Source organism: Ursus americanus, chromosome 3, assembly GCF_024610735.1.
Source record: "Ursus americanus isolate L20-20 chromosome 3, mUrsAme1.1.p, whole genome shotgun sequence".
In the NCBI taxonomy this organism is placed as follows: domain Eukaryota; kingdom Metazoa; phylum Chordata; class Mammalia; order Carnivora; family Ursidae; genus Ursus; species Ursus americanus.
Window position 1 is genome coordinate 43,444,592 of NC_142129.1, and position 21,605 is coordinate 43,466,196.

At 40.6% G+C, this 21,605-nt stretch overlaps 1 protein-coding gene across 6 annotated transcripts in view; it reads left to right on the forward strand.

The window, feature by feature from the left end:
- PDE1C (phosphodiesterase 1C) overlaps window positions 1-21,605 on the forward strand; it is a 620,160-nt gene that overhangs the window by 228,610 nt on the left and 369,945 nt on the right. For all 6 annotated transcript variants that reach the window (XM_045792902.2, XM_087860925.1, XM_087860921.1 and 3 more), the window contains one exon: window positions 13,717-13,888. In XM_045792902.2, coding sequence (XP_045648858.2) covers window positions 13,717-13,888 — 172 coding nt within the window. The remainder of the gene's footprint in view (window positions 1-13,716; window positions 13,889-21,605) is intronic.

Genomic DNA, 21,605 nt, shown 5'->3' on the forward strand with positions numbered 1-21,605 from the left:
TTCTCCTGTTAAGCCCCAACTCATCATTTCAGCCTCAGAAAAATGAAATTAGTTGCCCTCTCATGCTGTTTCACTCCTCCATGCCTTTGTACGAGTGGTTCCCTCTGCCTGAAATGTTCTATCTCTCTGTTGATCACCAAGCCAATCCATTCATCTCTCAAAACTCTGTCATAGGCCACCTTTTCTGTAAAGCTCAGCCTGACCCCTGGAACAAAATTTCACTCCCTGCTTTGTTTGGCATCAGTATATTTCTACATAGTTATATTATTACTTGTTTTGTGCTGTATTATAAATAGCTCTTTAACGACTGTGTCCCTACTAGATTTTTGAGTACCTTGAAAACAGAAACTGTGCCTTGCGAGTCAGTACATAGTAAGCATTCAATAAATGTTTGTTCAAAGCAGAGTGAACAGAACTGTTCCAGACCTACAACAATTTCAAACAAGGGGATAAAACCACTTATCACTGGATAGTTCTTAGAGATTCATACTCAATTACCTTACTAGAAAAGAAGTCAGATGCATTTTAACTTATGGACCTCCATGATTTACCAGTCTCAACTTCCCGTGATACCTTATTTTCAACAAATATGGAGCGCCTACTGTGGCCAAGCGCTATGTCCTGCCTCTCCCCCTTCCCACCCCCAGCTGATAGGCAGGTAGACTAAGGAGGTGAGTGGTTCCTGCCATAGTGTGCATTAAGCCTTGGCTAAGCCTTGGGTTGAAGTCCAGGGTGGACACATCCAGTCTTGTAGGCTGTATAAAATGTGCAGCTATAGGGGTCATCATCCTGCAGATGAAGCTATGAACAGCTCCCTTGCAGTTAACGAAGTCCTGGGGAAATTCTCATGTTTAGAGCTGCAGTTCTTGGAACTTATGAAAGAATTGCTTAGTTTCCAAGCCAGTAAATTTTATGAAGCCAGGTTCCCTAGTCCCATTGGGCAGGATAGGAAGAGAGGTCAAGGTGCGAAGCCATTTGGGTGGGAAACTGAAAAAAACCCGTGCATGATACAATTGAAGCACATGGAAGGAAGAAAACACTGAGCAGTTTATTGAAGTTTCTTAATGTGGTTTCTACATCCTCAGAAGCAGGTATCTTAGAAGCATATGAAAAAGTTAACTTTGAAAGCACATTTTGGGTATTGGAGTATAAAAAATGAATAAGTCACAGTTCTTTCCCTAAAGGAGATTACCACCAACAAATGATCCATTGTTTTTATTTTATTACCAGCAATGGCTAGTTTGGGCCAGAATTTGAAAGAACTCTTTTCTGTGACTAATATATTACCCTAAAGTCTCTGTTTTTCTGGAACTCTTGATTAAAACACCAAATCTCCAAGCAATTACTTTCAAACACTTTTATTTTTGATCACGGCACACATACCATTTCAACATGTCTAGGATGAATGTGGCACATTCTTCCAAGTGCTCAGAGCACTTTCATACATACTATATTACTGAATTCATTCCTACCAAGTTTTTATAATGAGGTTAAAAATCCGTTCTGGAACTTCCCAAAGGAATACTAGGCAGATTTACAAGTGAATCATCCAGCAGATGGTAAAACTTGGATTTTTGCATGCTTTGCAGACATTAGCATATTTCAAGGTAGTTATGCATTGAAGAATTTTCACTTAATTATGGGGGTGGTGGTGTCTGAATTAGTGAAAGTCTAAATTATGACAAACTTAAAAAAATGCTATCTTTTAACTCTCAAGTACCTAACTTACACTGACCATTAACAAAGTGTTTGTCAAGTAGATTTCACTCTCAATAGATAAACTTCTCTTTTAAGTAATGTGCTAAATGAATGCTGTCAAAGGTCTTGAAAACAGCCTCCCTTTAATCCTGTCTACATCATTACTCTGTTGAACAGACTCATTCTTCTGATGTATGACAAAGAGTAATTGAGACCTTTCCTCTTGGAACTGATGGTCTCACTATATAGTGATCTACTGCACCATATAAATTTCTAAATAGACTTTGAGAGTTATGTGGGAGCTGTGCCCATCAATTGGGTAAAGACAGATGCAAGGCTTTACTCCGAAGCAGGTTGGGCACAATTTTTTGTGCTCACTCTTTTGGCTTGGGTTATGCATTGCTTATAACGATAGCTGTTTGGATATAAATGTCAGTCTTACTCTCGGTTTTTTTCTGCTGAATTTATCTGGCAACCCAAGAAGACAGTGAATGAAACCTAGAGTGACCTACATACCTTGCCTTTTGGAAAACAATAATCTCTGTATGAATCTTTTTGCATTCCAGAATGACTAAAGTAGGGTTAAGTCCAAAATAAAACTCTAAACCAAATATGAAGAACTAGGGAAGTGAAACACCATCATAAAGACATTGGGAAGAGGTAGCGTTCTGAAAAATGATTTAATGTAGAAGCCAAAAGAAAACATGTAAACGCTACTTTGCATTTTCCATACGAAGCAGGAAGACATAACCATTTTACGATAGGAGCAGAAAAGCTGTAAGAAAAGAAGCAGGTTGATTTTGAGTTAAGATGCAAAGAAAGTAAACATGCAACATAGGAATTAAAATTCACGTTGAAATATAGAAATGACACTGAAAAAAATGTAATCAAGGATTGGAAGACAAAGTTGAGAAACAGTGTCTTTCACTAGATGAAGAGGATAAGCAATTCAAAACGATGAAGCAAGATAATAGGAGGGCAGAGAAGAACCAACACATGTAAATGAATCATCAGTGTTCTGAGACTAAAGCCAAACAAAATAATTGGAACAGAAGCAGTACTCAAAGATAAAGTTGAAGGCAACTTGCCCGAGTGGAAGAAAGTAGAGCTTGAGCTTCCATGTTGAAAGGGCTCATTGTGTTCCAGAAAAATAAATTTAAAAATCAGTAAAAATAACTCACAATTGTAAATATGCTGGCAAAATGTTTGAAATACAAAGATAAAAACGTTTGCCTACAAAAGAAAGAATAACTATCAGACTTGGCTCCTAATTCTCTTCTATAGTGCATAAATAGCAGAAGAAAATTAAGAAATATGTTGAGTTTAATCTAAATTCAGTACATCTCTACTTAAGTTGTTCATGTGTATCTATCTCATTAACCCTGTCATTCTGAGAAAGAATTATTTGAGGGGACACTTCAGGCAATTGAAACATGAATCAAAATAAATTCTGTAGAACTGACTGCCCCGTAAAATGTAACTCTGGAGCACTTGAAATGTGGCAGTGCTGAGATGTGATGTAAGTGTAAAATACCCACCGGGTTTTGGGGGGAAAAAAGAATAATACAAAACTTCAGGGGCACCTGGGTGGCTCAGTCGTTAAGCGTCTGCCTTTGGCTCAGGGCATGATCCCAGGGTCCTGGGATAGCGCCCCACATCGTGCTCCCTGCTGGGAGCCTGCTTCTTCCTCTCCCACTCCCCCTGCTTGTGTTCCCTCTCTCGCTGGCTGTCTCTCTCTCTGTCAAATAAATAAATAAAATCTTAAAAAAAAAACTTCATTAATATATTTATACTGATTACATGTTAAAATGATAATATTTTAGATTTATTGACTTACAGAAAATAGGGGGTATGTGTATATCTTTTCAAATTATTGTCATCATTTTCTTCAGACAAATGCCCAGAAGTGGAATTGCTGGTGTATATGGTCGTTCTATTAAAGTATCTCGAGGAACTTCTGTGATGTATTCCATAATGGCTCCACCAACAGTGCACGAGAGGTCTCTTTTCTCCACATCCTTGCCAACACTTGTTATCTCTTGTCTTTTTGATCGTGACGTGTGTGAGCTGATATCTCCTTGTGGTTTTCGTTTGCATTTCTCTGATGATTGTGACGTTGAGCATCTTTGCACATACCTGGTGACCATTTGCAAGTCTTCTTTTTAATTAATTTAAATTTAAATTGCTACATAGACTAATGACTACCCTATTGGGTAGCACAGCTCTAGGAAGTAATCAGAGAAGAAAACAAATACTCAAAACCCTTAATCTATAGATGAAGATTAAAATATAAAATGCATAGAAATCTATGCCAACGAATTTGAGTATCTCTAGAGAATGGCAATTTTTAAAGGAAAATACTCCAAAAGAAATAGATCCGTGGAATTCAGCAGTAGCATGTGATGACACTGAAAAAATTGTGAAATAATTACTTTGCTAAAAATACTTTGGATCTCAAGAGTTTTATAGGCAATTATATTCAAATATCAGGGAATGGGTTGTTCCTATAATGACAGCTACATAGAAGAAGAAAGCAAAGGTTAATCTTTATAAATATAATTGCAAAAAGCTTTAAATAGAATTCTAGCAATGCAGATGTATAAATATACAACAGTAACAATACAACATGACCAAATAGAATTTATTTGAGTACTGCAAGGTGGCTGTACTATTATGAAGTGTTTTAATGTATAATGCAGATGTCACGTAGACATGCCCTTTAACACCTGCATGCAACTGTCCCAAAGCTCCATCCCACACCCAGTTTTAATTACTAAAATGCAATGAGTGAACTTTCCGGGGGTTCTCCAGGTTTCTTCTCATTACTTGTCACCCTCATTGCCTGGGTCTGTTGAATTTTTTCCTACACTTCGTGTTTTGTAGGTGTTGATTTACTTTTTTCCAGACAACAAGCAAAAGATGAGACACAGCCTAGTCTTCATAATTTTCAAATCCTCTCCCCAATATCACTTTCATACAGCACCAAGTGAGTAAGACGTTTTTACTGTTCTGGACAGGTGATTACATTGCAGTCCCACCCAGCGTTTAACTTAAACTTGGATATCAGATTTATATGTTCTTTGAAGGTATCGCAGTTGTAGCTGTCAAGTATGGTTCCAGCTTGGAGCTATCCTGCTGGAAAGTTCCTGTTGTAGCCTTATTATAAATTTCCCTTTTATAATTGAGTTTGTGAATGGCTATCCCCCCAAATAAAAAGATCAGGGATAATGGCTTTATCATCTATTGAGATGATGGTGTATTATTTCCCCTCACACCCCTTCTTTTTCCTCTTCTGCTCTTGCTTGCCTCTAAATTCTCTTCATTTTATAGGCAGAATAGTGTAACTCCTTCTTTGTTGTCTCTTTTCAATCCATATCTTTAGGGCTTTTCACCTACTACCCCCCCATCCCTTGTTTTATGAAATTATTTTTCCAACACATTCCTCAGAGGAAATTTGATTCCATCTGGAAAATAAGTTTGTTTGTTTATTTTTCCATTTTGCTATCAATACAACACATCAATAGGTCAAAAGGAGAGGAAGAGAGGGAGAGAGAGGGAGGGAGGGGGAGGGAGGGGGAGGGAGGGGAAACAACACATGATCATCTCAATAGGTGATAAAGCCATTATTACTGATTTATTTTTTGGGATAGACATTCACAAACTCAATTATAAAAGGGAAATTTATAATAAGACTACAACAGAAAATTTTATAGACATTTCATAAATAGAAAATTAAGTGAAGCTAGCAGAATGATAAGATTGTTTGCTATTGCCAATATGGCTCAAAATTCTTCTGAAAGTTTTAGCTGATGCAGTAAGACACAAAACAGAAAAAAGAGGCATAATGATTAGAAAAGAGAAGGGAAAACTATTGTAAATGGTATATGTGTTTAGAAAAACAAACAATGAAACAAAGAAATCCTTAGAGTGAGAGTTTAGTAAAGAGACAGATTGTTAAGTAAATACAATAAATAAATAGCTATCTTATATCCCAGCAATAACAATTTAGAAGCTATAATCTAAAAACGTACTCTATGAACAAGAATGGGCAAATATATACACTGTCCAGAAAAGAAAACCTACTAAGAATTTCCAGGACCAAGGAAAACTAAACTTTACTGAAGGAAATAAAAATCTTGAATGCATGGGAAGACCTTTTTGTTGGCAGGTGACAGGAATGCAATACAAACTATCTTGAGCTAAGAATGGGGTTTGCTGGAAGGATACCATAGTAAGTTCACAAACCTACGAAGAGCTATAGGTCTGGAAATATGAGGGATTATAACCAGGGACATGCTACTCTCAGGATTCTTTTTTTCTGATTTCCTTAGGGTACTAGCATCTTTTTCTCAGGCTTATTTAGGTATTGGGATGTGGTGGCTTGCACTAGCAACCTACTAAGAAGGAAAAGGCGCTTCCTTTTAGTTTCAGCGTGGGAAATACCAGGGAAGATCTGTGGTTATTCAGGCTTGGGTCATATACCCACTCCTTAGCTAATCACTGAAGCCAGGGCCATAGAGTAACATAGCCAAAAGCCCGCAAGACTCATATGGAATGAGTAATGTGGGAGGGGATGTTCTCAAAATAAAATGAGGGGGGGCTGTTATAAGCAGGGAGGAGAAGGTGCTTGGGTAAATCAATACAACAGGTGTTCCATTCAGAAAGGACTAGTCATCTACCTGGATGAGAGCATGATATATGGTTAAGATGATAATTCTTTTCCTTGAGTAATTAATTATAGTTTTCTTAAGTATCATCTCAGCATACACTCAAAAGGGAGAGAGTTCTCTTTAGAAATTGACAAAGTGATTTTAACTGAAGTGTTCTTAGAGACATAAGCAATTAAGAATAACCAAAGAAGAGAAAGGAGGAGGTCTTGCACTATCAGATATTAATAGATACTGTGAAGTTATACCAAGTAAAATAATGTAATCCAGTCATTAAAAAAAACAAAAATGAGTTAATTTAATGGTATAACTCAGAAATAAACCCTAACGTATTTGAGAATTTAGAATATGTCATTATAAATCAAGTTGTATTCTTACATTTTGAGAGAGGAGACCCCTTCACCTTGGTGTGTATGATATTAGAAATAGAGTTAAATATTAAAATCTTTTTGAAATTGCAGGAGACAAAATCTCTGAAAAGTTTTCAAAATCACGAGTTAGTATATTAAAAGTAACAGAACAGTGCCTATGGGACTGATTTAAAGATATTCAAGTCTTTAGCGATACCTTATTTTTTACACTGTCATTGTTTGTTTCTAGTGAGCATAAAACTTCTCATCTGGATTTTATTAGGTTCATTCCTGACCTCTGTGCTCCAGCCCCAATTTTCCTACCTGATGGGAATTTCAGGACCCTTATCCTCCCAGAAGGAGAGGATACCTACAAACCCATGTCACAGATATTTTGAGAATCATTGATGGTTTCTAAGAATTTTTTTTCACCTTTTTGGAGATTTAACTCTCTTTCGTCTGTGCTTTTGCAGGACTCTAACTTCTCAGCCTTTTGCCAGCGTAATCTTTGTGTATTTTTTTTTTTTAATCAGGAATCGAGTTGATAAGTCACTTGTCAGATTTAAATAGGATTACCAACCACATCACCTTGGGCTCCTCCTGCCAGCACTTTATCAGACTGCCACCATTAGACACACTTCAGAATGAATCTGTAGCTATTTCTGATTTAGATCCTTCTCATCTCATTTTCTTGCTTTCTTAAGAAGTCTTTTCTCAACCCATTAAACTTACTTTGCATTATTCATCTCCCCCTGCAGCCCAAACTTCCTTCTTTAAAGGAAGCTGCAAAGGGTTTCGTGGAAGAAACATCAGGGCTCTCCCTAGTTGCAGATAGAGTGTCTCTTGTTTCTTTTGTAAAAGAATGTGTGTTTCATAATAACAAATGTGGAATATTCTGCTTGATTCACATTATGCATCTGTTTATTTGCTCATAAATAAAGTACAGACAGTGTGATGTATCACCTGACACCCTGGATTAGGAGAATAAGAATTTTGGGTCAAAGCAATCTGTTGTTTTCTAACTCTGTGATCTAGGTTATTTGATCTCTTGCAGTCTTGATGACCTAGTGTTCAATAATATTTCAATAATATTTACTTTGAAGGGTTGATTTGACGATTGAATAAGGTAACACAGGTGAAGCCGTCTTTACAATGTCTAGCACATAGCAACTACTGAATAATGTTTGTTACATCTTGTTCTCTTAATAAACTCAGTAGTGCAGATACTGCTACCAGAGTTTATGAGTCTGCAAGATTTATAATCAAGCTAGAGGGTTCCTGGGGTACACAAAAAGTTGTCTTTGTGAGGAGAAGGGAGAGGATTTATCGCAGAGACAGAGGGGAAATAACAGAAAAGGAGAATGTAATAAGCTTCAAATGAGAGTCAGGAGCAAGTCAAAGGAGACAGGAAACCCGAGGTGGGGAGGGGTGAGGAGTAGGCAGAAGCAGATGACACGGAGTGGGCTGATGGAGTTGCTCATCTCCTGCACCTGAGCCACATTATTTTTGGTGCCCTGAAGGCTTAGTTTATCTATGATTTCCCTCATGGGGTTTTTGATATTATTGAGAGAGACCTGTGTGACTATCTGTTTCTATATTTTTGCTTCTATTTAGTCAGAAACATTTCATGCTTTCAAAATCAGCTTAAAATAAATCAGAGCAGGGGAATTTTTATTTTTCATTTTGTCAGAGCAGACCATTCTGGTGTCCCTCGAGGGTGCTCTGCCCATATTTGTGGAGACTCAGAGGAGGAGTTCCTTCCTGCTCTCAAAGTTCAACTCCAAAAGGCCCACATCAAATTGCCTTGGAAAGAGCCATGGCAAGGGGCCATTGTGATCCTTCTAAGGCAGGAATGAGTAGCAGATGGGATTCTGGTTTTATTTTCTAGGATACAGAAACTGTGTGGGAACTCTGTGTATTGGGTACCTCTTGAACCCAGCTTCACATCCTCTTGGCTCACTTTTTAAGCTCTAGCTGTACTGTTTTCTCCTGATTTATGTCCTGGGGATTCTCTGATGATGTGGGAATTGTTCCACAGTCATGCATAGTGGACCCAGAAAGCCCAGGGAATTAATACCCTGTGGGGTTATGCTTTTTCCTGGGAATAGAGCTTGCATATAAATGTTCCTTTTTCCATTCCTCAAGAGGATAATTCCGAGCATCACTCACAGCTCTTCTGAAGATTTGACAGCAATGATACAAGGGACGGGAGGGAGGAATGAGGATGATTTTGTTATTATAAGGTACTAACACTAGGCATGAAGTAGTCTGGTGGTATTTGGAAGTGGACTTGAATTAACTGTAAATGTATGTTGTGAACTCTAGGGCGACCACCAAGAAAATAAAAATAAGAAAAGAACTATAACCGATATGCTAAGAGGGAGAGAAAATGGTGTCACGTAAGATTCTCAGTTAAAATGACACAAGGCAGAAAAACAGGGGAAGACAAAATAGAAACAAAAAACAAGAGCAAAAAATAGAAAGCAGTAATGAATATGGTAGATATTAATCCAGTTATGTCAATAATCATTTGAATGGCAATGGTCTGAATGCACCAGTTAAAAGACAAAGATTGTCAGAGTGGATCAGAAAATAAAAACCAACTATAATTGCCTATAAGCAACCCACTTTAAATATGAAAACTCATATAGATTAAAAGTAAATTGATGGAGAAGAATATGCAGCAGTAATAACTATGTTAATTTCAAACAGAGGAGACTTCAAACAAGGAAAATTATCAGGGATAAGAGGGAATTGCATAATGATAGAGGGGTCAGTTCTCCAAGAACACCTAACAATCCTTAATGTGTATGTGCCTAGCAACAGAGTGTCAAACTATGTGAGGCAAAAACTAATAGAATTGCAAAAAGAAGTAGATGAATTCACTATCATAGATGAAGACTTCAACACCCTTCTCTCAGAAATGGACAGATTCAGCAGACAGAAGATTAGCAAGAACGTAGTTGGACTCACCACACCATCAATCTGGTGGAATTGAAAATCTGTCTCTAAATCAGAGGCATATATCTTTTTGTATTGAGCTATGGACCCCTTTGAAGATGCAATGAAAAATCTGAAACCTCCCATCAGAAACAAACACAAAGATTTATTTATCAAAAAGTTGCTATAAATAAAAATAAGGTTTTTTTTTACACTCTAAAGTTTCATCACAAATCAATTTGAATAGGAGTACTTATAAATGGATAGCTGTTCAGATGCTAATTAGGAAACTGGCTGGAAATATTGTTTCTGAAGTATCATCATAAATCTTTAGAAGGACTTCTCTATCTCTGGGATTGGGTAGTGAGAGGGAATATACCATAAATTTATATATAGCAAGGGGCCTGGGATTCCTTATGTGCATCAAGAATGATCTGTATCCTGAATATATACTAACTCTTGTATGTATATAACACTCTTTATGTATATAGATGCTTTTTTGTTGAATGAAATAAAATTTATTTAAAAAGAGAAAAAAAAGCCCACACCATCAATCAACTGGATAAAATTGACATCTGTAGTCTGTTTCCTCCAACAACAGCGGAATACACCACATTCAGGGTCAGAAAACACACCTTGACAAAAATTAAAAAGAATAGAAATCATACAGTGCCTGTCCTCAGACCACAGTGGAATTAAACCAGAGATCAGTAACAGTCTCCATTTGAGACTCCTAATGGAGAGAGAGCTTAGGTCCCATGACCCTTCTGATTCACTCACTGAGAAAATGGTGAAAAAGCTATTATGAATTCATTAGTGCTTTCACATGAATTTGTAATTTACTAATCACATCTATATATACTTAAAAATTAGTCATAAGTATGTGTAAGACTTTATTTCATCTACAGATGAGACAGATTCATGGACCCTTTCATAGTCCCATGCTGTTCCTCGCAAGTTCACTGCTCTGTAGTGTGCCGGTCTTCTTTCTCAAACACAGATACGGCCTTAGTTCTTTTTTGTCTAAAGAAGACTGTCTAAATGACTTGCGTTTTATTCAAGGCACTTTACAACTTGGCCAATCAGCCTTTGACCTTTTCTCTGGTCACCGTCCCCTCTAACTTTGCACCAACCTTTACAAGCTACTTCGTTATCCTCTGAGCCTTTGCGTGTACTGTTTGCACAGGAACATTCTTTTTTCTGTTTTTCACCTGCTGAAGATCTGTTTCTCCTTTAGGTCCGTATCAGATGTGATGTTCTCTGTGTAGCTTTCCCCCGAGCCCTGAAGGAGAGTGGGTGAGCCCTCCTCAGTCTCCTAGAGCACTTCATTTGCCCTTAGTTATGGTGCATTGTCCGTTTATTGTGATTGCTTGTGGGTTCATCTTTCTATTTCTAGGGCCCAGAATGGAACCTGGCATATTGAGGGAATTAAATATGTCTATATTGAATGAATAAATAAAAGAATGAAGGGAAATGGGCAGGGAGTTTATTGTAAGGCCTTCATTTCAATTGAATTTAAGAAAACAGGCTGCTGCTGTTCTTCTTCCTTCTAGAACCAGACCTTAGTTAACATAGAACAGACCTTTATTAACACAGAACCAGACCTTCATTACTAGGACCAGATCTTATTAAGATACCTGTTAAGGACTTTAGAAAAGCTGTCCTGCATTTCAGGAGTTGGAGGCATCTGTTTCTTGGTACTAGTGTGCTTTCATTTTCTCTTGATTAATTCAAAAGCTGTTTGGATGTGGGACATCCCAAGGGGAGCAGTCATAGCCATGGTCATTGAAAGAGTTGTTTGCTGACCCATGTATGTCCTTAGTGAGGGTTCAGAGATCTTTGTGAGATGCTCCCCTTTGTGTGTGAAGTTCTTTTGACCTTAGTGGCAAAGCTGCCCTTCAGGTAATTTCTTCTGTTGTGGGCTGCAGGTAGCTGGTTAGGGTCTTGGGCAGGCATCCCCGTGTACAAACAGATTTATTCTCTGTGCACCTGTCACATGCATATGCATTAGCTGGGAGTGCTTTTTACCCCTTTGTACACACCCCCTCAGACCTCATAAAGAGCCTTTATGTAAATTAGAAAAAGGTCCTCCCTCTGCATGGATGGGGTAGAAAAAGGCATCCCCTTCTGGAAGGACACAGCCCCCTGGGTACATGACTTGGCAACTCAACAGTATCTTTGTACAAGGATAAAAGCTTTCTTTCCTTTGGGAAGAGGATAACAAGCACAAGCCAGTGGTAATTGGATAATAACAGTAGTAATACTCCGAGGCTCTACTTAATTTTTTTTTTTTTTTTTGCTCATAGACTTCTTTTATAATAGCTATTTTTTATAGTATTTATTTATTTGTATTTTTGTAATAACTTTTTATTTTAGAACAGCTTTAGGGTTATGGAAACTTTGTAAGATAGTGTTGAGAGTTCCCAGATACTCCATTCCCAATTTCCCCTATTACTAATCTCATATTAATAGGTAATTTGTCACAATTAATGAACTAATAATGATGAATTATTATTAACTAAAGTACATACTTCATTCAGATTTCCTTAGTTTTTACCTAATGTCTTTTTTTTTCCCCCCATGATCCCCTCAGGATACCACATTACATTTGGCCATCATGTTGTCTTAGGCTCCTCTGGACTGTGATAGTTTCTCAAACTTCCATTGTTCTTCAATACCCTCGACAGTTTTGAGGAGTACTGGTCAGGTGTTTGCAGAATGTCCTTCATTTGGGATTTGTCTGATGTTTTCCCTGTGACTAGATTGGGTATTTGGATAGATTTTTATTATTATTTACATATGGTAGGGCCAACAGATCTGGAGATGACTGCCATTGAGAAGATAGTTTTGTAATACTCGCAGATCCCCAAAGAGGGGTACATGTCTCACATGGAAGTCATGCGGAGAATCACTGCGCTCAGTTATAAGGCAGAGGTGGGGTGGAGGAAACTGTGGGCAAGTGTCTTTATTGTGGCTTCTATAGGAAGTAATGGGCAAGGCAGGGTAAGCTGCCTTAGGATTGGCTAGTTTGAATAATTTTAGTGGGCTCTGGAGCACAGGGGCTGTCCCTAGTTGTCTAGTACCTGCCCTGGGGTTAGTGGGGCAAGTGAATAGCAGCTCAGAGTGCAGAGGCTCAGTAAGGGAGGTATTGTGGGGGTGAACTCTGGTTTGGTTGGTTTGTATTTGAAAATCAAGGTGACTCAGATGCATTACTGAGTTGTCCAGAACAAGGCATGTCTGGGATATGCACATAGGGCAGATGTTAAAGCATCAGGTTTACAGACGCTAGGAATATGCTTAATACACTGGGGCTGTGTGTTTTGGGAAAGAAGACCACAGAGGTGAAGTGCCATTCTCATCACATCATATCAAGGGTACACGATATCAATATAACTTATCCCTGTCGATATTGCCCTTCATTGCCTGGCTGATCAGGCCCTATTTTTGACACTGTTACCACTTCATGTTTGCCTTTAATGTTCATCTCCTATGTTTGAAGTGTTTGTTGGGTAGAATATCAGTAAACATGCAGTGTAATTTTCCTTGGGTCTTGATCTTCTAGAAGACTGAAACTGCCTAGAGTGAGTTCTGGGTTTTAGAGGAGGAGCCCTGTTTGGGGCTGGTGTCTCCATAGAACGGAGTCTGGAAACTTGGTCCTTGTACACTCTGATTTCATAAGGGACATGTATCTGAACATCCTTACTCTTCTCTAAAATGGTAGTCCTTTGTATACTTCCAATTGCTGAATAAATATATATGTAAATGTCTACAGCTCTACCAGGAGTTGGAGTTGATCACCACTGAAATGAGACAAGATATATATCCTTAATACTTAGCTGTGGCTCAAAATATTCATGGTGTTAGCCTATTTTCTGCATATAAATTTAAAAATTCCTGGTTGCTCCATAAGTTGCCTGACCAATATTTTTTGGAGCCCTCAGATGATGGTGGAGATCATGAGAAATATGTTTCCCTCTTTTGCTTTTGAAAATCCTGAGCTGGGCAAGACAGGACATGTTGGTTGGTAATTGACTGCGAACCTTTCTCCCCTCATACCTCAGGGTCTAAGTCGCAGAACTGTCTGTGGAACTCCCTCATCGACGGGCTCACAGGGAATGCCAAGGAAAAGCCACGGCCAACGATTGTCCATGACCCCCGACCACCAGAAGAGATCCTAGCTGATGAATTGCCTCAGCTCGATAGCCCGGAAGCCTTGGTGAAGACATCCTTCAGGTTTGGTGGATTGCAGTCCATTTGTTCCTTCTTATTTGCTGCGGAGTTATTTCAATCCAGTTGGGTGCATCGTCAGCGCGGCCAGCAAATTACCTCATTTCTCTGCGCCGAGTAAATTAGAGTTGATGAAGGAGTGTTGGAATTAATGGTAGCTGGACTTCTGGCTGGGTTTCCTGAATGTAGTGAAGATCCTATCAGGAGTTAAGTTGCTGTTGGTATTTAATTGGTATTGGCATTTAAATGCTGAGGCAAAGGATTTACTGATGTTGGCAATTTGAATTGGATTAATGAGTCTTTTGCTTCAAAGGAGGATGACGCACGGAGACAAGTGCACAGAGAAAAAGGGTGTGTGGGAATGAATTCAGCCCCGTGCCTGTGGCGTCTCCGGCTGGGGGGAGGTTTCTAGTTGTAAGAGATGTCAGAGCTGTTGCCTCCAGGAATGAACTGCGGATCTTCCTGTGTGCTTTCCCAGGTGGCTGCCGACTCTGTTCTTGTTCATCATTTGGTCTTCCGTCTTCTGTAGAGGCCTCTTGCACTTTCTTCTTGTAGTGGACTCCACTTCATTGTGACTCTGGCACTTACCTTGCCACTGTGTCAAAGAAAAATCAATCTGAGTATGGGACGTGGTGTATAAAAGTGATTTCTTCACCCTGAATGGGTTTTTCAGGTTCACTTTTGAAATACACAGCAGTGCTGGTATTGGAAATTAAGGTTGATTTTTTTTTTTTTTTGCCAGCCTGCCTTCCTCTCCCCTCTTTCCTCCCTGTTACCCTAGTTTTATGTCTTTCATATTTCTTTCCATTATAGAAGGCTTTCATACTCTTCACACGGCTAGCAGAACATAGAAACCTCGCTTTTTTCTCCTCCCATAAACAACTCAGACAACTCTTGGCATCCATGGAAAACATGCTCTCTTTTGCATCCAGGTGATATGTGTAATCGCTCTGTAAAAGCCATTTCATTGTGTGAAGCTTCTTAGTGTAGACTGAATTATAGATGAGCTCTGAAAAGCGGCGATGAATAGGTGTTTGGATTTCTTTATGTAATGTGATGGGCGCAGTGGAGGGGCAAGAATTGCAAAGCAAATGCTTTTCTTATTCCTGCTAAAGGTTTGGTTACTGCATTGTGAGGTTTTACATAAAATAAAACCCACTCAGGTAGAGAGAAGTAACTTCCATGAACCTGTGATTCTCTGCCCATGACTGTGGTGGGAAAGGGGAGGGTGAATGGCTTTCTTGGGCTGTGCGTTCTCATTTTGGAGTGTCTCTGGTGGAGTCCGCCCCTTCACCTGCGGTCTTCTGGTAGCTGCTCCTTCCAGCCCACGCCAGGGTCAATGTCCTCTTCAATGAACAGCTAAAGAGGCATTCTCGTGAAAAGAACATCTCATGTGCTTGCCAATTCTATTACCAGCATCTCTTCTCTTGGCATTCAATGCTCTTTAATAGAGAAAATGTATTGATGGCCATGATCTGCTAGCTGTATTATGTATCAATGTCCGTGTTCCAGAAAAAAGATTAAATTATGTTTGTTAAGGTCGGGACTTATTTTTGGTTCCTTGTAACACTTGGTGCAGTAAGAAAAACGTGACAGGTTTGTAAATATACCAACCCTTCAGCAACTGAAGCTAGAAATCCATGGGCATTGGTTATTCATTTATTTGTCTCTTTAATACAACTGTGTGTTACTCTGGTACCATCCTTTCTTCTGAAGAAGGTAAATGATTTCAATGGCAATATTAGAGGGTAAATATTCTCTAGTGTAGTTTTCCTTAACTCTGGTGGTCACATCAGTGGTGGGATTTGTTGTACATAAATTATCAGAAGCAAAGTACTAACATGTGGGACAGTTTATTTACCAAGAAATAAATTAGAGCAGAATCAAGGTTACCCGTGTAATAATGCCACTTGTTTTCTATATGCTTTTTGGATTGCAAAGAAATGAGTCATCGCTGGATTTTAAATAATGCTGATAGGAATATATCACTCATGTGTTCTGTCCCGGCCCCCCCATCCCCCCATTTCACATGTCACTCGAGTGAAAAAAACATGAGAATTGCTGACTTCCCAATGTTAGTGACTCTGGGAAATCTAGGACAAATGGTGTGTTATACCTGTACATTTTTAAATTTCAGGGGTGCAACAGTGATCAGTGTTCTCAGCCCCTGAGATAATTCCTTTTACTAAACAGCGCAGTCTTAACCTCTACTGAGGTTGAAATGTTGGGTTTGTCTTTCTGACTCTGAAAGTCAGAGCTGTGCATCCTCTGTAATGTGTGTGTGCACACGTGCGTGCATGTGCTTGTAAGCACATTCATACACACCTGAACACACAATTAAGGCATCTGGGCATGTGATTGTTAACGTCCAGTCTTTCTCAGTTACGGAGAGTCTGGTTTGCTGAGGAGGAGCACATGGTTCTCATCGATTTGCATTGTCTGTCCTCATAGCTCCTATGTAGGGTTGTTACCACTGAGCAACATAGTGGCAACTTTGCTTACTCCCTTCTCTTTCTCCTTGTTCCCACTTGGACAGCGTTACGAATCCTGGGCCATACAATAGGGTCATCAGCTTTTATTATCAAATAAGATCCAAACTGCAATGACAGTAAGCCCAATGTGCCAGATTATCAGGAAGTCTAGTCTTTCTTGGGGGTTTGTCTCCCTAACTGTATCTGGGGTCTCCAGGCTTACTGATGGTGGTTGTAGACTCAGCCCTTAGCTTGCTCTGCCTCCTGCCACCGCCAGGGCAATGGGGTCTCATGCTGAGGGTGGACTTCCCAACCTCAGTGAAGTTCTGAGTCTGTGTCCAGTCCAGATCTCCTCTTTCTTATGATGCCTCCTCCGGCTGGCTTCTCTTATTCTGTCCTGACACCTGGCCTCAGTTAGCACCACCGCAGTTTCTTGGACGTATTCTAATGATATTGATCTTCAAAAGAAAGGGGTCAGATGCTTCATATCACTTTCCCTAGAAATCTTTTCTAGCTCTTTGCAAGTATGTAGCACAACTACATACAACCCACTCCCGAGACCAAGAATGCGTACTTGTTTTATATTTGCATAATATTTCCATTCACGTAATTCCTTCTAGATCAAAGAGACAGCCTGCCCTAAAGGTACATTCTGTTCTCTATTTCCAAAGGTAGGAAGTGTTTATAAATTTATAAATAGTAGGTGTTTTTCAAAAAAGCTTCAAAAGTTTGTATGTTTCAGTCTCCCCTGACAACAGCAATAACAATAAAGTTCTTATATTGCCAGGCATGACCCTAACAACCCAAAGATGATGCCCATTTTATTTTTATTTTAATTTTTTAAAGATTTTATTAATTTATTTGACAGAGAGAGCAAGAGAGCACAAGCAGGGGGAGCAGCAGAGGGAGAAGCAGGCTCCCCGCTGAGCGGGAGCCCAATGTGGGGCTCGATCCCAGGACTCTAGGATCATGACCTGAGCCGAAGGCAGACACTCAACTGACTGAGCCACCCGGGTGCCCTGATGATGCCCATTTTAGAAATGGAGAAACTGGCTCAGAAAGGTAGAGCCCGTAGTTGTGATTGAGTTTAAACACAAACTAATAAGGACAATTGCTTGCCAGTTGGTGGTCACCAACGGCAGAAGCAAGGGGTAGCTCGGGTAGACTTTAGGTCCGACTTAGTCTTTAGCAGCCCCTGGAATCCCACCCCAAATAAATGTATCATCGATAAACTCACATAAAAAGCATGCTTGTGGGGGCGCCTGGCTGGCTCACAGTCAGAAGAGCATGCAGCTCTTGATTTGGGGTCTATGCCTGTTGGGCGTAGAGATTACTTACAAAATAAATAAACTTAAAAAAAAAAAAGCATGCTTGTGTTGTAAATGCGGCTTCAGGACTCTCTTCTTCCAACCAAACAGCCACTGGTGGCCAAAACTCTGTTTATGTCAGTTTGCAGTAACGCAAGGGTGTGTAGCAGAAGCTGAGGATTTGACACACAGATTTAGAAATAATGATTTTAGAAAATGAGAGACACCGCCTTGTTCCCCTAAGGCTTATAAGTCAATGGTTGAGGTGCGTGCAAATGCCATCTCAATTCTGAATGCATTCCCTGGCATGCTCCCCGCCAGTCCTCTTTGCTGGGCAGCGGTGATGAGGCAGGTGTTTCATGTCTCAGAGCACGCAGTTCAGCAGAGACCAGTGCATGAAGGAAAGGGGCTTCTCCTTTTTGTCCAGGTTTGAATCCCAGCCAATATCACTGGAAGCTAACACAGTTTTGAGCAGTTGTACTATAGACTTTAGTCTTTACTCCTCATGAGAGGGATATTCTAAGCTACGCAGGTAGGAAAATTCAGCTCCTGAAAGTAGCTGTACTGGGCTTTAGTCTCGATTCAGTTACCAAGGCAAATAATGCATCATCTCTTTGAACCTCCATTCTCTTAACTGTCACATCTGAGGGTGGACAAGGGCAGTGGGTCTCAAACATGGGCGTGCATCACAGTCACTTGGAGGGTTATGAAAACAGATTGTTGGGCTCCCCACCCCCAGGTCTGGGTGAGGTCCTACAATGTGCCTTTCTAACGAGATGGTGCTGATGCTGCTGGTCCAGGGACTGCGCTTAGAGAATCACTGGATCAGATGATATTGAATATTCCCTGGATCTCTGAAATATTTTGCTGTGTTAATTTGAGCGGGTCAGTGATCTCATCTGGCTTCAGTTTCTTCATCTTTGAAATAGGGATAAAGGGGCCCACTTCCCAGGATTAGTGGGAGGGTTAAAAGGAGCAGAATATCTCTGCAAGTGCTCATCTCTTTCTACTCACTGGGAACCTTCTAGTCCTTCAAGCGTGTACACACAGAGTAAATAGGATCAGACTTGGGTCTTGTGCCTCCAGATGCAGACATCATGGGCTCTGAAAGTTTGCTAAGCTTCTGGCATGAAAAATCAGCTTTTAAGCCCTGAGACTTTTGAAAAGAAGAAGGTGGGAACCATAAGTTAAAAAAAAAAAAAGAGCTTCATTGTTTAGAAAGTAGACACTCCTGGGAATTGTACACTCAGATGCCTGTTTTCCTTCTTCCTCATGACCTGTGTCTTTGAGCCTGTTGTTCTGCTCAGGTTTTTCTTAAAAGAGATGAGAGAGAAAACTGAGTCTGGAGTTTGAGGAAGAGAGACAAGCCTCGCCAGTCTGATTAGTGACAGGACTCAGAGGGCCCAGAGAACGGGAAAGAGGGGACTGCCAGCAGTCTTTTCTTTCCCCAGCCTCTAGGGTGCATGTTTGCAAAGGTGAGACCCAGACCAGGTTGCACTGGGAGGCAAAGAAATCAATGTTTATTGAACATCTGCTATGGCCAGGAGTGGACATTGATTTGCTCATTTAAACTCTCCAAACCAGGGCAAGGTGAGTATTGTAATCCCAGTTGTACAGGTCAGGAAACTGAGGTTCAGAAAGAGTAAACAGCCTGCCCAAAGTCACTCAGCAGGTGGCAGAGCTAGGAATTTCAGCCGAGTCCACCCAGCTCCAGAGCTGACTTCTCTACTACACCTTGGCTTCTGGGTTTGCCATTGGTGAATAAGATAGTGTGATTGGTTCTACTAATTTGGATATGGCAGTTGGGATATATAGTTTGATGCTTCTACTGTGAGACCTACCCTGTTCTTTTGCGCTAAATCATTTTGCTAGTCTAGATTTATGCTTTTAATCCACCCATGCTTTTGGATAAGACCCCTTTAAAGGCAGCACTTCTGAAACTTTATGAATGAATTCCTTCAGGGATCCTATTAAATGTAGGATTTAGTAGGTCTGGGATGCAGCCTGGGAATCTGCACTTCAAACAAACTCTCAAATGATGTGAGGGTCCAAGGACCACCCTCCGAGTGGAAGGGCGTGGGCTTCGGAATGCCCCAGATACGAGTTTGCAACTGCTCTTCTGACCCATGTGATCTGAGTCTCAGTTTCCTCATTTTACGAGTGGAAACAGAATTAACAACACAGGCCTCGGGGACTGTTGCTAGGAGTAAGAGGGCTAATGAATGTGACAGCCATTAATTCCTTCTCTCCCAGTTTTCAAAACCCTGTTTAGCAGTGGATTGATCCTCCACACCTTGACCCCTTCTTATGTGATTGGGTTGTACAGTGAACCCCAGGCTGGGAACAGGAGCCCTGTGCATGCCTTCTGAGCAAGGCTGTCCTGGCCTGATCTCCTTAGATGCTAGAGGAAATTCTGAAGCCATCCAGAGCATGGGCCATCTCGGTTACTTCCCTTGAACAGTGTGACTCTTGACATGGGTTAAGTTACCAAGTTTTGATAATTTTGCATTTGGAAGAATAACATGCTTGGTCCCCAGAGAATCACTGGGGGTTTGATGAGCTTCTCTTCCCACTTAGAATGGACTTATTTGGGCTTTGGCAAAAGTGTTCCTGATTCTATACATAGCTTACTAAGAATATGTTGCAGAGAGTAGAACTGCATTGAGCCAACGCCCTCAGCTATGGATGAGATTAAGGCCTTGTCAGATCCCATTGAACGGATTGTGTTTTCCACGCAGAATTAAATCGTTGAACTCATCCTCATTCTGGTTGTTGGCAGTCATTTTCCACTAGGGGCTACTGCCAAGAAGCCAGTTTCTGACTTGATTACTTTCAGGAAATGTGCAATCTGGCTGATGATCTGGCGTGGCATGGGGTGGCGGCCCCTGCAGCTTCGGACCCCACCCCAGGATGAGTCATGGGTTAAAATTCCCAGTTAGCTCATGGGAAGTCTGGTCACACATCTTTCTCTATCACCGTATGTTGGTCACCCACTGGGACTTTTGGGGACACCTACTTCCCTGACTTACTGCTGCCTCCCTGGAGTTGACATTTTCCCCTTCTGGTCTTTGCTAATCACAATTGTAGAGTCTTCCTCAAGTTTGCTAGGGGGAAAGAATGAATTCTGAGGGCTTTTTTTTTTTTTTAAACTCAGTAGTTTCTGTTGCAAAGTTGGCTTCCCATTAGGGAGATATTTAGGCTTCATTTTTGTAAGTAAGTTTTTATGGATGGATTTTTTTAGTGTTGGAAATTGACGAAGCACGGAGCATGCAGACACTATTCCTCTTGCATTCTTCCTGGTCCTTCTATGGTATTTTGGGAAAGAGGGGGTCTATCTTTGTGGTGGCCATGTGAATGCACTGTTCACATCTCCAACCACAGGCAGTGTACTTGGCCCAAGGCCCCAACTTCTGTGTGAAAAATTTGTCTTGGTGATGGTTGAGGCTGTGTTTCCCAAGGGTCAGTGACTGAGAGCATCAGAGATGCTAAGACTGGCCATTGCTGGGAGACATGAGACTTCTGTAATGGTGACATTGGCTTGAGGACTCCGTGATGGCCTTGCTGAGCTTTCTCTGGAACTGTACTGTGGTCTAAGATATTTCCATTCAACCTTCCTCCCTTTTCTCCTTCTCTGGGAGTCAGACCTGCATCCCAAGTCTCCCAGCCTCCCTGGCTTCCTCCCCATTTTCTCTTACAAATGTTCCCTCTGATATATTTTTCACAGGTCTAATCCTGCCTTGCTGTCTGCTTCTCAGAAGAGGGGCTAATATGGTCCCCTGTCTCGCTGTGACCCTCTGCTGGCTTACCACTGCTAACTCTGTGCTGTGGGCACAGATCCGAGGCTACTGGCCTAGAAATCCTGGGTCAGTCTCTCTCTATGTGATTTTACATTTTGTAGTTGATGTTGTGCCTTCCCCATGGGCTCTAGTGCTGGGTAAATATGCG